This window comes from Dermacentor variabilis, chromosome 2 (genome assembly GCF_050947875.1).
Source record: "Dermacentor variabilis isolate Ectoservices chromosome 2, ASM5094787v1, whole genome shotgun sequence".
Classification (NCBI taxonomy): Eukaryota; Metazoa; Arthropoda; class Arachnida; order Ixodida; family Ixodidae; genus Dermacentor; species Dermacentor variabilis.
The window spans coordinates 31,758,228-31,771,777 of NC_134569.1; the positions used below are offsets into that span (position 1 = coordinate 31,758,228).

The 13,550-nt window shown below is 43.7% G+C and overlaps 1 protein-coding gene across 2 annotated transcripts in view; it reads right to left on the reverse strand.

Moving 5' to 3' along the window:
• The window catches only part of LOC142571616 (uncharacterized), a 43,127-nt gene that overhangs the window by 14,010 nt on the left and 15,567 nt on the right, over window positions 1-13,550 (reverse strand). For both annotated transcript variants that reach the window (XR_012825913.1, XM_075680126.1), the window contains exon 9: window positions 8,562-8,717. Coding sequence is in view for 1 of the 2 variants with exons in the window: in XM_075680126.1 (XP_075536241.1) it covers window positions 8,562-8,717 (156 nt within the window). In the remaining variant the exon portion in view is untranslated. The remainder of the gene's footprint in view (window positions 1-8,561; window positions 8,718-13,550) is intronic.

Here is a 13,550-nt window from a genome sequence, read left to right on the forward strand (position 1 = left end):
CTTCCAAGCTAACATAAGCACCAATGTGTTTGCATCCTTCCTGGTTTACCAATTTTCCATAAGGGACAAGACCCCCTTATTCAGAATGAGAGAACTGTAACCTATCAATCTAGCTTAATTACTTACTTATTCTAGATCTAAGCTAGATCTACACTTATCTAAACTACATACAGCTTTGCTTCTTGTCTGATCAAGCTTATTTCCGTTTACTGTCCCTTTAGAATTTTAATGCACTATTAGAAACTCATCACAGAGACATACATTGTAAGTACGAAGGCATTTAAATTTGACAATAGCCATCTTTCTCTGATTTTCACAAAGAATGGTTGGAATGAATTGCAATGCTGCATTCCTTTTATTACAGTTTCAACTCTAGGAATATCCTCCCTTCTGCAAAGAGTTAACAACACCCACAGACAATCATTCATCTAACCAATGATTGACAATTTTAACCCTTTCGGTGTTGGGATTTTTGAAAGGTGTTAGATATAAAACAAATACAAAGGTGTATACTTTCGGTTATGCAGAAGAAAAAAAAATGACACGAACAATAACAAATGCACTCTTAGTATGCCCCTCACATACCTATCTTCATTTTTTATCTCCTGCTTAGTTTCGTTCTGATGCACATGATTCCGTGATAGCGTCGTCTTGTCAGGATTAACAACATGCATGCATGCACGTACACACGCAAATCCCAGAAACCACGTCTCCCATTTGCGGATGCAGCTCTGTGCGGTGCAAACATGCCAATGAGAGCTGCATTTCACAACGTGCTAACAAAATCCCAGACTTGGCAAAACCAAAGAGATGAGAAAATATGTTTCAAGGAACATACAAGTGGCGGAACGAGCTTGGAGCACATAAACTTCGTGTTACTGTGCACATCCAACCGAAGAGAATGGAGAACGTACGGGTATGTCAGTGGTCCCGAAAGGGTTAAGTGCCACTGCACATTGAAACAGTTTGGCAGAAACTAATTCCTTCTACATGCAGTAGTTAGGCCAAGCAGTGGGCTTTCATGATCAGACTTGATTTCATTTCTACAGCAAAAAACAATTACTGCAGATTGACAGTTTGGTACACTAGCTCTAGTTAGCCCAAGAAACAAGCTTTCACAATCAGGTTTGATTTCATCTCTCTGGTGAAACTGTGATTTTTTAAACGACTGCATTGAACTGAGGTGCGTGAATAATGGCAGAAAGGGGCAAGGCATTTGCTCTTTGCCTTGTCGAAAAAGACAGCGTGCAAACAGTGTTTACAACAAATCTGTATTGAATTTTTTTAATGAGGGCACCAGCAGTATGATGGGATTCGATTACATAGTCTGATTTATAATGAGGATGTTAGGCAGCTGTGGCACACCAGTGTCTCGTATTTGCTGTGTAAAGATAGGCATGCAGTACACATGATGACTCACTGCCAACAGAGACATGTTGGCAACAAGAAATGAGAATAAATGTGGAAAGACAACTATTATCTAGGGATGCGCAGCATCGATAAATGGGACTAGCTGATTGCACCCTACAACATTTTCATGAAGTGCATGAGGTTTTCTTGCTCTATTGTGTTGACATCAGTGTTGTAGACAGCTTCATCATCCTTTAGGCGTACTGCCAGCAGCACCATGAAATGCCACAACTTCAGAGAAAGTTACATTTTTCATCAGTTGTCGTTCCGAATTGAACTCATCCAGCAGCGACATTGAAGACGTGAAGACACCGACAACATTGGCACCAGAACTTCAGCACCAGCCCGAAAAGGTACAAAGCAGGCGAAACTGCAAGAAGTGCTATGCAAAGTTGAACTACAAGCGAACGTTCTTTGCTGCTAAATGAGTTTAATGTTTATCTTTGCATTGCAACATCGAAGAATTGCTTCACTGTATGGCACCATACTGTCAAGGTCAACAGTTTTTATTTTTTACATAGTATAAAGATGTGGCTGTATATTAGCTTCTTTTCCTCAAAGAAATAACATTGTGTTATTTAGCTATGAAACACATATTCTGAGTTTCCTTTTGCATCAGTTGTTCTGCAAGCATAATACACCCTGATACTTTCTCAAAAACCAACAAGAATGTCGGTTTAGTAAAACTGGTGAGGTGTATTTTAAATATCTGTTTTTTGGAACATGCATCACTGGACACACTACTTATGCTGTTATAATTTTTTGTGCTGAGCTAGCTAAATTGGGTTTAATGGTGCAATAGTGACTCAAGGCCATGCTGCGCCAGACACAAGGTGTTGGAAAAACAATGGCAGAGGCTACAAGAGCTGTGTTGCTCTAAAGCCTATTAATCAAATTGGTTTCTTCGAGAAAGTTCAAGACTTCGGTAAGGGGCCCCAAGTGGTTCATCTCCCAAAATCAAAGCAGGGTGTAAAGGTATGTGCAATCTGCATAACTAGCGGAAACATTTTCTTCTTTCTGTTTCGATATGTGGACATGTGATTAGAAAGTGCATCACTGCTAATGGTTCCCGGCAGTTATTGCATGTTGATTGTTCTTCCTTTTTCAATAAATAATTGTGCATGAAATGTGTGCCCTATTCTAAGCCGGCACAAAATTGCTTCGATGAAGTGTACTTGATGGTAACACGTTTTCCATTCACCAAGGACTGATTTAATAAGTTTGTTGTTTTCTCTCAAATTCCATTCACTTTACCATTTGAAGGTTAGCACTTGGTGAATAGCTTGAAGCTCATAATTAACTGGTACCTCTATTTTCGAGATACAGTTAAATCTCGATATAACGAAGTAGGTAAATCGGCAATTCGCTTTGTTATATAAAAATTTCTTTGTAAGGAAATTTGACCTTTTGTGCAAATAAGTACAGTCACTGATCGATTTCTTACGCGGAAAGGGGCAGCAGAATTTCTTGAATTACCAGGCAATTGAAAAACCAAATTTGAGTGAGAAAACAATTCATTTTGATGAATTTGGGAGTCGACGACGAATGATATGGTTTCATGCCGCGTCGACGATACCTTTACATAGGCGGCACGAACTATGAGAAGCCAGTCACGCTTTTGCGTGCATTCCACCCCTGCGGCTGATAGTGCACCTGCACTGGGACGACGCTATCATGAAAAGCACTGGCAGCGGGGAGCGAATGCTTCGTCTGCCTCTCGCTCCAACGGGTCACCGAAACTCGAGATTACGTAACGTTCAATATTAAATGGACAAGATATGGCCCAGAAATCGTGACACGTGCCAACTTAAACCCCCTCCCGCACCGCCCCTTGCGAGCGTTTGAACGCGCTACCGCGAGCTCCCTCCCCTCCCCGTCTTTCCCTTTGCTCGCGCGGGGAAGTGACACTTGTGCGTGAAGCCACCATCTTCCTTTCTCACTTTCGCACACTTTCATTCGCACCCAAAGCACAAAGTGCGCGAGGCGCGATAGGATCTTATCGCACTTGGACATTATAGGGAACATGATGCGGCTTCACTTCGGCGGTCGCTCTTGTCGTGCCACGCGCGATTTGAGAGGTGCGGAATTCAATCATTTGACTTTCTGCGTCCAAGGAAGTTTCCATTTATTGTCTTGGTATTTCTTTGCTGCTTTGCTGCATGTCTTTCTCGCCCTCTGCGGCACATCCGAGTGAATGCACTGGTTACCCCCTTCCAGCCTCTTTATCGCTATCGCCCCGACCCCTCCTGTCCCAACTGCCCCTCTACTTATGCAGACCTATCCCATTGCCTATTCTACTGTCCAGCTGCTCAGGAATCAAGTTCCTATCCTCCCCTTCCCTTTCTATCACCACCTGGCTCGACTGGCTTGGCACCGAAGGTGAAAAAGAACAGCATCGACTGGCCAACCAGGCGGTAGATATGCTCGACCTGTAATTTTGGGCTGAATACAAGTCTTATACTACGACTACCATTACTACTACTACTACCAACACACTATCAAGGTTTAACTGTACTATATAGTAAGTCCCACCTAACATTAGCCAAGTTGTTAAAGAACACTGGTACAATATACAATTATGATATGTACAGTCGCAATAAAAAATATGCAGCTCACGGCTCCGCGTGCAGGAGCAGCTGCAGGGCCACACCACAGCACTGCTATCGCCATCAGGTGAAGGAGATTCTTAATGGAAGGGGTTGAAAATATGGGATGAAGTGCAGCACAGTAACTGTCTCTCTGTAGAGGACACCTCAGCCACGCTGCACAGGGGAAAAGGGAAAGATGAGAGGGGTGAGAGAGGGAGATTGGGCACCTGCTTTGAGGATGCACCGAGTGACGGCAATCTTCACCCTCACTCTCGTGCAGCCAAGTCATGCACTTGATAAATTTCAAGTGCGGCGTACGGCTGTTTCGCAGCTGACAGTCAGTTGGAATGAGGGTTTGTCAGTGTGCGCTTGCCTTTCTCTCCATGCCACCTCGCGTTCGGCCGTTCAGCTAAGCGCATTAAACGTACACCTGGCAGTGTCCGATTTGGTTTCACATTTCGTGTTAACGTGCGTCTCACGCCTGTGCGTGCTGCGTTTCCGTGCTTGGCCTTTGAACAGACGGCGCACGTGCATGCATGCTCTCAACGAAAGACACCATGGCAAGGCATGTGTGCATAGGAGTAAGCATAGTAAGCATAGCATAGTAAGCATAGCAAGCAAAGAGCCACCATTTTGTTGGTGTCAACGCCTGTCCTGACTAATGTTTCATTCTCGTTTGAGGCGAAAGCGTTGCTAGGCTCACATTGCAGAAACCGTCCGAACCTGCCAGCCGTGCCCGAAAGCCGTGCCCAAAAGCCACGCGCCACCGCCGTGCCAAGCTACGGCAGCACGGCAAACGAAGCAAAATGGAAGCGCCCTCTTGTGCACTGACCATCAGTTGTGAAACAGCTGAACGCCGCACTTGAAATTTATCAAGCGCGTGACTTGGTTGCACAAGAGTGAGGGCGTTCACTCAGTGCACTGTCAAAGCAGGCACTTGATGGAGGTAGCAGCGCCGTGGTGTGGCCTCGCAGGTGCTCCTGCGCCCGGAGCTGTGGGCCGCATATTTTTCATTGCAACTGTACAATGTTCTCTCCTTAGGTCTTTTCAGCCATCAGTGCAGTTTTGTGTAAAATTATCTTGAATAACTACAAAAGGCTAATTCAAGATTTTTCAATAAAGGGTGTCACTTCTGATGTTAAAGCTGTTATTGCATCCTAAAACATCGCATTCAATTGTTTTCAGTCACACTATGTCCTGCATAATTGATTTTTCAGTGCTTTATCTGTAGTTTCATATAGCCAGTGCCCGCTGCTAGAGGTGTAACTGTGCACGAGAGTGCATGCGAATGCCGCAACCGCCGTGGTTGTGTTTGGGGCAGCCTCGGTATTCTAGCTTTCAAACTTCTGCAATCACTACTTTACTTTCACGTAACTACTTTTAACATTCCACATAACTGCCTGAGCACATCTTCTGCCATGAAAGAAGCACACAGAATAAAAAGAAAAAAAAAAAAAAGAAAAGCGCCACTCAAAACATGCAGCATGTTACGGTCTGTCAGGAAAAAAAATTCTGGGATTTTACGTGCCAAAACCACAATATGATTATGAAGCACGCCGTAGTAAGGGATTGCGGATTAATTTTGACCAGCTGGGGTCCTTTAATGTGCACTTAAATCTAAACAAAAGGGTCTTTTTGCATTTTGTCCCCACCGAAATGTGGCCACCATGGCTGGGCGGTCTTAGTCCAGATTCATTTCTCAGGGCCGTTTGTCTGAATGCTTCGATAGGTTCTGCTTTTTAATATTTGCCTGAATTTAAGCACCACACATTCGCAACAAAGTGCCAGTGGTGCAACTTATAAACAGGGGAAAACATCTGGGCTGTTGCACCCCCACTCATCCATAAATAAGCACAAACTCTCAGTTGCATATAGCGCCAGGTTGTTTGCCAAGCAGAGCTGTTCACTTTCTGTTAAACCGTGAGCAGTACGTTATGAAGAAATCAAAACAATGAAATCGTTACTGCAAGGGCTGCTTCCAGAATAATGACCGTTTAATGACAAAGAAAAGGAAACTGAGTTGCTCCGTGAGCTTCAGATTTCTCGGCAAAGCAATGCCATTTCTGAATGATATTTAGGTAGGATAAATGCAAGACAAACCTCCCGATTAAATGTCTTTGGTACAGCTTTTAGTACAGGATTAAGGCGGATGTGAAGTGTAAAGGCCTGTACAGCTGAAACTGCATTGTAACTAGGAATTGTCTTAACAAGCAGTCGTTAAAAGTGTCAGTAAGCTCAGCACGTATTCATGTTGCTCATAGTTTCAACACAGAGACAACGAGACTAGGTATATTGGTTCTTAATGTGCAACTATATGCAAGAGGTTAAAATAGTCTAACCATCAGTCCTGTTATTTCTGTCAAGGTTGAAAAAAGGAAAAAAGATAGTTTTATAGTTCAACCAGAAAAAGCAATAAAACATGTTGGTGCAAGAACATCATACAAGCACAATCCTTTATTTATTATGGTACACCATTCACAATGCAAGAAGTATGTTAAAAGCATGGCACTTATATCAGAAGCATAAAGAAAGAACATCAAAACATAGGAGATATGCACTGGGGCGTAGAAAATACCAGCAAACAAACGGCAATAAATACAGAATGCATGATTGATTGTCCATATACACAAGAAAGCATAAAGCATAAGCATTTTATAACACATTGCAAATCACCTCTTAAAGGGACACTAAAGGCTAATACTAAGTCGACAAGGACTGTTTAAATACCGTTAGAGAAACCTCGCAACGCTTGTTTTGTGCCAAGAAAAGACTTGGTTTATAAGAAAATTGTACCTGATGGGTCCAGACCCCTTTTTCATAATTCAAATCTCCCGCTGCCCAACTGGGGGAGTAGCAACGTTGCATACGCCATCACCGCCCTTTGTTGCCGTCGGCGAGTAAAACGGCGCCCGACAGACGGCGGCACCGAGCCAAGACAGATAAAGTCAGGGCAGCGGATTCGCAGCTGCAGCTGCTTTTTGGACAAGTGGTGTAGACCGTTCGGGCATCCCGCGGCACAATATGGAAGTTGAATTCTCTGCTACTTGCAGTTTGTGCGAGTTTTGCGAGCCAGCAAAACCAGCGCGGCACTACACGATAAGGAAAGTACTGAAACGCGAAAGCGTGGATGGCGCAGAGTTGAGTGAAAACGAAACATTTTGACCGCCCGCAGCATTGTCAAGGGTAATTTTAATTAGTTCTTTTTTCTAAAAATGAAATAGAACTGGATAAGTAGCATTTTATTTCATCTTCTAATACAATACAATGTTTTTTGCAATGAGTGGTTAAGTACTAGTGACAGAATTTAACCGAGGAGTGCTTTCGTCATCGGGCAAGTGCTTGAATGTCCCAGGGAAGTCTCTAATCATGTCCTGCATTTACCTCAGTTTCTCGATTACTACGGCCCTGTTCGCAATATTATTGATGCCTTAGAGATTCCCCAAGCACTAATCTATCACTTAAGCTTGATTTAATATTTGCCTTTAGTGTCCCTTTAAACGAACACAAATAGCCACAGCACCAATACCGCAGTTTTTTATTACTCAGACAATTCTTTAAAAAATAAAAAATCGGCGCTCTTTAATTGCACCTGACAACTCATGTGGTTGGTCGCATCGACGTCGAACTGTCGATGAGCAGGACTGAGGTTTGCGTTTTGCGAGATACGCTGCAAGGCCTTCAAAAATCTTTGTAACGGCATTAGGCTTCAGCATCAGCTTCTCACACTCCAGGAACATGGCGCTGCAGTTTATATTGCAATTGTAGGCAGTAATGATGTCTGGGGCGTCGAAGCGTTTCGTGCACAAACGATTATATTTTCGTTCAAAGTTAAAACCACCACTTTCCTGTAGCAGTATGGCCCGCTTCCATTTCTCACGCTGCTCCTTGTCACTCAGTAAACAAAACAGCGACACCTTCTTGGTCGTTCCCTTGTAGCCGGAACGGCACCCTAGCATGCAACACATGTTTGGCCTAGTCGTCCAACCTCGCCACATTAGCTAAACAGTCTAGAACTCGAAAAATATTGCAGCACATGCACAGAACACACCATGTCAATCAGCTTTTCTTGCACCGCACAACTGTTTCAGTGTACGAACGATGACCTCTGAGGCACAGTGGCGCCACATCGTAGCAGCTTTGAGCAGCGCCTGAACCTCTCCCATAGCGTGACGGCAGAGTTTCGTGCCCAGAACACATGGAAGGACCTTGTATTACTAACATGCCTGCCTCCCGATGCGACAAGTTGGAAACCGCAGTAAAGGTGATGTCATCTTAAAATGCCAGCAAATAAGGTAGGATGGTTGAGTCACAACTGCAAAATATGCATGGATGAAGAGTTCCAGAGGAAGTTTACCTTAACTGGCATTCATTATTATTATTATTATCCTTATTATTATTATTATAATTATCTTAGTTTTAGAGTGAAAAATATTGTAACACTCTGATACAATTCCAGTGCCCGCAAAATGTTTGTTTCTTTTTTTTTTTCCAGTTTCAGATCAAAATCCTGCATAGTTTCAGATTAAAAAAAGTAAAGAAAAGAAAAGCAGCAGCTAAACTTACTGGCTGCCGAGTGTGACGCTCATCCCATACTGACAACAACTTTGAGCTTGCCAGGTATAACTGATGACAGTTGAATGGGTTTGGCTTGAACAACACAAACTCCTCTTTTAGGAAAGCTTCATGCTGTATGGTGCAAAATGTGTGCTTGCGAGAACCCTAAAGAATGGAAGAAAACAAGCAAACATTAGACAAGTGCGACAGGAATTGTACCTGATGGTTCCAGACCCCTTTTTCGTAATTCAAATCTCCCGCCGCCCAACTGGGGGAGTAGCGATGTTGCATACGCCATCACCGCCCTAACTACGCATTGTGGGAGAGGTGTTTATAATTATCTTGTTTCATGAATGCCTCACTTTAACTCTTTTTCTAACATGGGGAAAATAGGTGTTTTTTGTAGAATACGCAAGATTTTCTTTTTCTGAGGGAACCACTGCACTCGATATTTTACGTAATACATAAACAAAAAGCAGAACAAATGCACTTTTCACACATAAAAGTTTTATTAACAGGACGTATGTCATAAAAAAGATATAGACTGCCAGAATCAAGACTGTGGAATAAAACTGAACAATGTTTGTAAAGACATGCTTATATCTATTAAGTAAAATATTAACAAAAATTATGATATACAACATGTATTACTGTCTAATAGGCACCATCTTGGAAAAAATCGGAATTTTTTATTGAGCAGGTATTCCACTACAAAAATTTAACTGCAAGCACTACAGTTGGGCGTGCTGGGTGCGGCCGGCGATGTTCCAGCTGGTTTCCGTCATCTCTCTCAGAGTCGAAGTACGACGAAAGGGCAGCATCCTGAGACTCGCTGCTGCTCGATCCATCTAAAAAATCAGCCGCAGACACAGTGGAATCACAACATCTGTGATCTTTCGAAGTGCGCGTGCCGCTCCCAGAGGCGGCCATTTTTGCTTTCTACTTTGACGATCGTGTTCAAAAATTACCGCCTGGCATGAAAAAAACCCAAATATCTTAGAAAACAAAAATATAGTTCTCTTCCTTCACATCCGATAGCACAGTGTGTCCATGGGTGGTGCAAAAGTGTCTTGAAAGCGGCGTTTCAAACCATCGATAGCGGTCTAACTATGCCCAATAGGCACAGTACGGAGAGTTAAAGGGCCCCAAACCACCTCTGACATCTTTTAAACATTTCAAGTAAACACGTGCATCGAGTCCAGAATGCCGTCGCGATCAACAATGCCAAATTCTGCAGCGCTGCATGCCATAGGCAGGCCACAAAATAAAAAACAATCCCGTGCTCCTCTAGAGGCCTTTCCGGTTTGCCCAGTGCTTGTCGTGACGTCACCAGGGTGCATCTAGTGATGTCAACAGGAGCAGATGCTATCGATTGGTTGAACAAGGACCGAAGACTTCCCATTAGTCTGCTAGCCGGTACATACGCTCCTTGCGCTTCCTCACTGTGTTGCTGCCTTGTGTGGATTGGCCAACCAGTAACTACAGCCCGCAACAAAAGTGCGAAATCACTTGCGTTCCAACACAGTTGTGCTTAGCAGTCTGATTAGCTGTCCGACAGTGTTTTGCGATGGCTAGAAGGCATCCGTGTGCGGTGCTTGGCTGCAAGAGCGCCGATTGAAAAAACGGAATGATGCGGAACCGGCTGCTTCATGATGACACCCTGCGCAATGCCTGGACTGAGCGCATTGAAGCTGTTTCAATGAGTTAATCTAGTAACGTTGCAATAAATGCATATTTTGCTCACTTGTGTAACCCGCCTTCTATTTGCATGCTGAGCTCCTGAAAAGCGAAGTACGCCACCTCGAGGACTCCAGGATTTGGACATGTATGGTGGGGAAATGTAGGTTGCGTGTAATGCAGTCATCGTTTGCTTTACGACTTCTGTCACCTCCCTGCGGCAAACATTCTCCTCAGTATTTGTACTCGCTACGCATAGATAGCACACACACCTGCATTGATGCTGCCATTAGCGTGGAATGGGCTCCGCTCTAACAGCCAGTGGGCTTTGAAAACAGCAGAACATACCAACCAATATGGTCGCCACGATCCGGGGAAGGTGGTCACAGTCGCAGTTAACCTCTAGCGGAGGTGCTTCGTCACAGCGTGTTACCGTACAGATCCATTATATATCAGTGAGCCTTTCTAGACGCGTGCACAATACAGGGTCCACAGCAGCAGGCTTCGCAGGAGCATGGGCTGGCCCAGCAGCAACATCGGGTAGCCAAAAAGCACGGAGTCGCTTTAACTGGAAGTTGACACGTGTTTTGAAAAGCACGTTGGCGATGACATATGTTACATGACAGCTGAAGGAGCACTCAGTGAGGAGAAGACCAGCTGACGAACGGAGAGTAGTGAAGGAAAGAGCGAAACGAGTGAGAGCCGCGTTTTGATCATCAAACGCGTGCAACTCCACTATTACTGCACCATTTCTAAAAATTCTCGCAGCTACGTGTTCGTTCAAGACTTGTGGACAGCTGCAACACCACAACTAAGTTTCAACCTCTGGGTGGTTTAGGGACCCTTTAAGCTGTATGCCCTTTACGTACGTGAACCTCAATAATTTTTGTTCATTTTTTACAGGAATCTACATAATTTCAGAGGAACCTACAACGTATAGTAGGTCCCGTCTAATACGTTTTCCATGGGACCGTTAGAAAAAAACGCAATACCCGGGAAACATATTATGTGAACATGCACTTATACATCATGCAACCATACTGTTAAATATTAAAACAAGGACACTACGCATTGCTCAGCTGCCAACAGCTAATGAGGACTCGATGGGGACTGCCTAAAGTCTGAATAACTGGGAGTCCAATGTATTGAATTTGGGAAAGAATGAGTAACTAACATAAAATGTGTAACTTTATTTTTAAATGCGAGCAGCGTTATGGGCTCTGTGTCGCAGAAAATTCGCTGTCGGAGTCTTGTGATTCATTCGTGAGCGAAAGTCTCCATGTATTTATACGTACAGTATATGTATATAACAGTGCAGCTTATCCACTCTCGACGGCATGGCCTTCGACACAGCACAAGATGGAAGTACTCCGTGTCTCGTCGCCTTTTGGGTGAGAGAAGCGACTAGTCCCACCATTATTTTGTCCCCTTGTCATTTTAAGTGCTTTCATAGGTCGTCAAAACACCTCGTTTACCTACCTGAGTTCACGGCCGCCTGCATACGTGAGAATCTAGAACTACGAGGTCAGAACCATCTATCGCGGTTAAATCAAGAAAGTTTTTCGGCATATAAAATTCTCCAGGCTGAAATTCTGTGCCATAGATAGCCTCACAGCCTGCAGGGTTATCTGACTGAGCTAGCTTGTATACTCGGCTATCTTAGTCAAAAGTTCGAATCCTCAAGTTTTTTCTTTTTTTTAAAATCTGAATGGGGTAATCTTTAATTTAGTTCCTCCAGTACTCAAACATCTCCAGGCTTGGAGTGGCACCTGACACCGGCTAAAACACTGAGAACCAGTGGGGCTACACTAATACAATTAGGAAGGCCCATGAAGCTTCAACAAAGAGACTCCCTCACCAGACCAGGGATTGGCCTCCCTGGTGCAGTATTCAGCCACCACCTCACGCATGATTCCTACAATTAACCCATGGCCCTCAGTCCCCAGCAGCTGTGGAGCACCTGACCAAGGCGGCAGTCAGACTTGTAATGTAGCAGAGGTTGCTAAGAATACCTGGACCCGGACAGGCCGCCAATGGAAATTGGCCCTTGCGTCCTTTAACACCCGAACTCTTTCAAGTGAGGCTAACTTAGCAGGACTTTTTGAGGAACTATCAGGCATTGTTTGGGATATCATTGCCCTGAGTGAGGTTAGAACTGGTGAGGCTTATACAGTGCTGACAAATGGCCACGTCCTCTGCTATAGAGGACTACCAGATAAGAAGCAGTTCAGAGTAGGATTCCTAATACATAAGGACACAGCTGGCAACATTGATGAATTCTATGGCATTAATGAGAGGGTAGCAGTAGTTGTAATAAAACTTAATAAGAGGTATAGATTAAAGGTGGTACAAGCCTACGTTCCAACCTCCAGTCATGATGACGATGAAGTAGATTAGTTTTATGAAGATGTGGAAATGCTATGAGAAAAGTGAAAACTCAGTATACTGTAGCAATGGGTGACTTAAATGCAAAAGTGGGAAAAAGCAGGCTGGTGAACAAGCAATTGGCCACTACAGCGTCGGTTCTAGAAACACCAGAGGAGAGAAGTCGGTAGAATTCGCGAAAAGGAATAAGCTATGAATAATGAATACCTTCTTCAGAAAGCATAACAACAAAAAGTGGATCTGGAAAAGCCCTAATGGTGAAACAACAAATGAAATCGATTTCATACTTTCTGCTGATCCCAGCATAGTGCAGGATGTAGAAGTGTTAGGTAGGGTAAAGTGCAGTGATCATAGGTTAGTGAAATCTAGGATTCACCTGAATTTGAAGAGAGAGAGAGTAAAATTGGTCAAGAGGAGACAGACCAACCAAGAGGCAGTAAGGCTAAAGGTGGACCAATTCAGGCTGTTACTTGCAAACAAATCTGCAGCCTTTAACAGCAAGATGTAGACTGGCTTCAGAAGCAGCAACTGAAATGGGAGGCACCACACCAAGGCAAACAGTAGGTAAGCTCTCCCAAGCAACGAAGGACCTAATAAAGAAACAACAAAGAATGAAACAGTCCAACTCAAGAGATCAGAAAGAATTTGCACAACTGTCAAAACTGATAAACCAGGAGAAAATAAAGGATATTCGCATTTATAACGTAAATAAAGAATGAGGAAGCAGTAATAAATGGACGCAGCGTGAAATCAGTGAGAAGAAAACTTGGCATAGGACAAGTCAAGGCGTATGCACCGAAAGATAAGCAGGGTAATATCAGCAATTTCAAAGATTTAGTAGAAGCAGCGGAAGAATTCTATGCTGACTTGTACAATACCCAAAGCAGCCAGGATACCTCCACTGAAAGTAGTAATGAACAGGTTACAGAGCCTCCC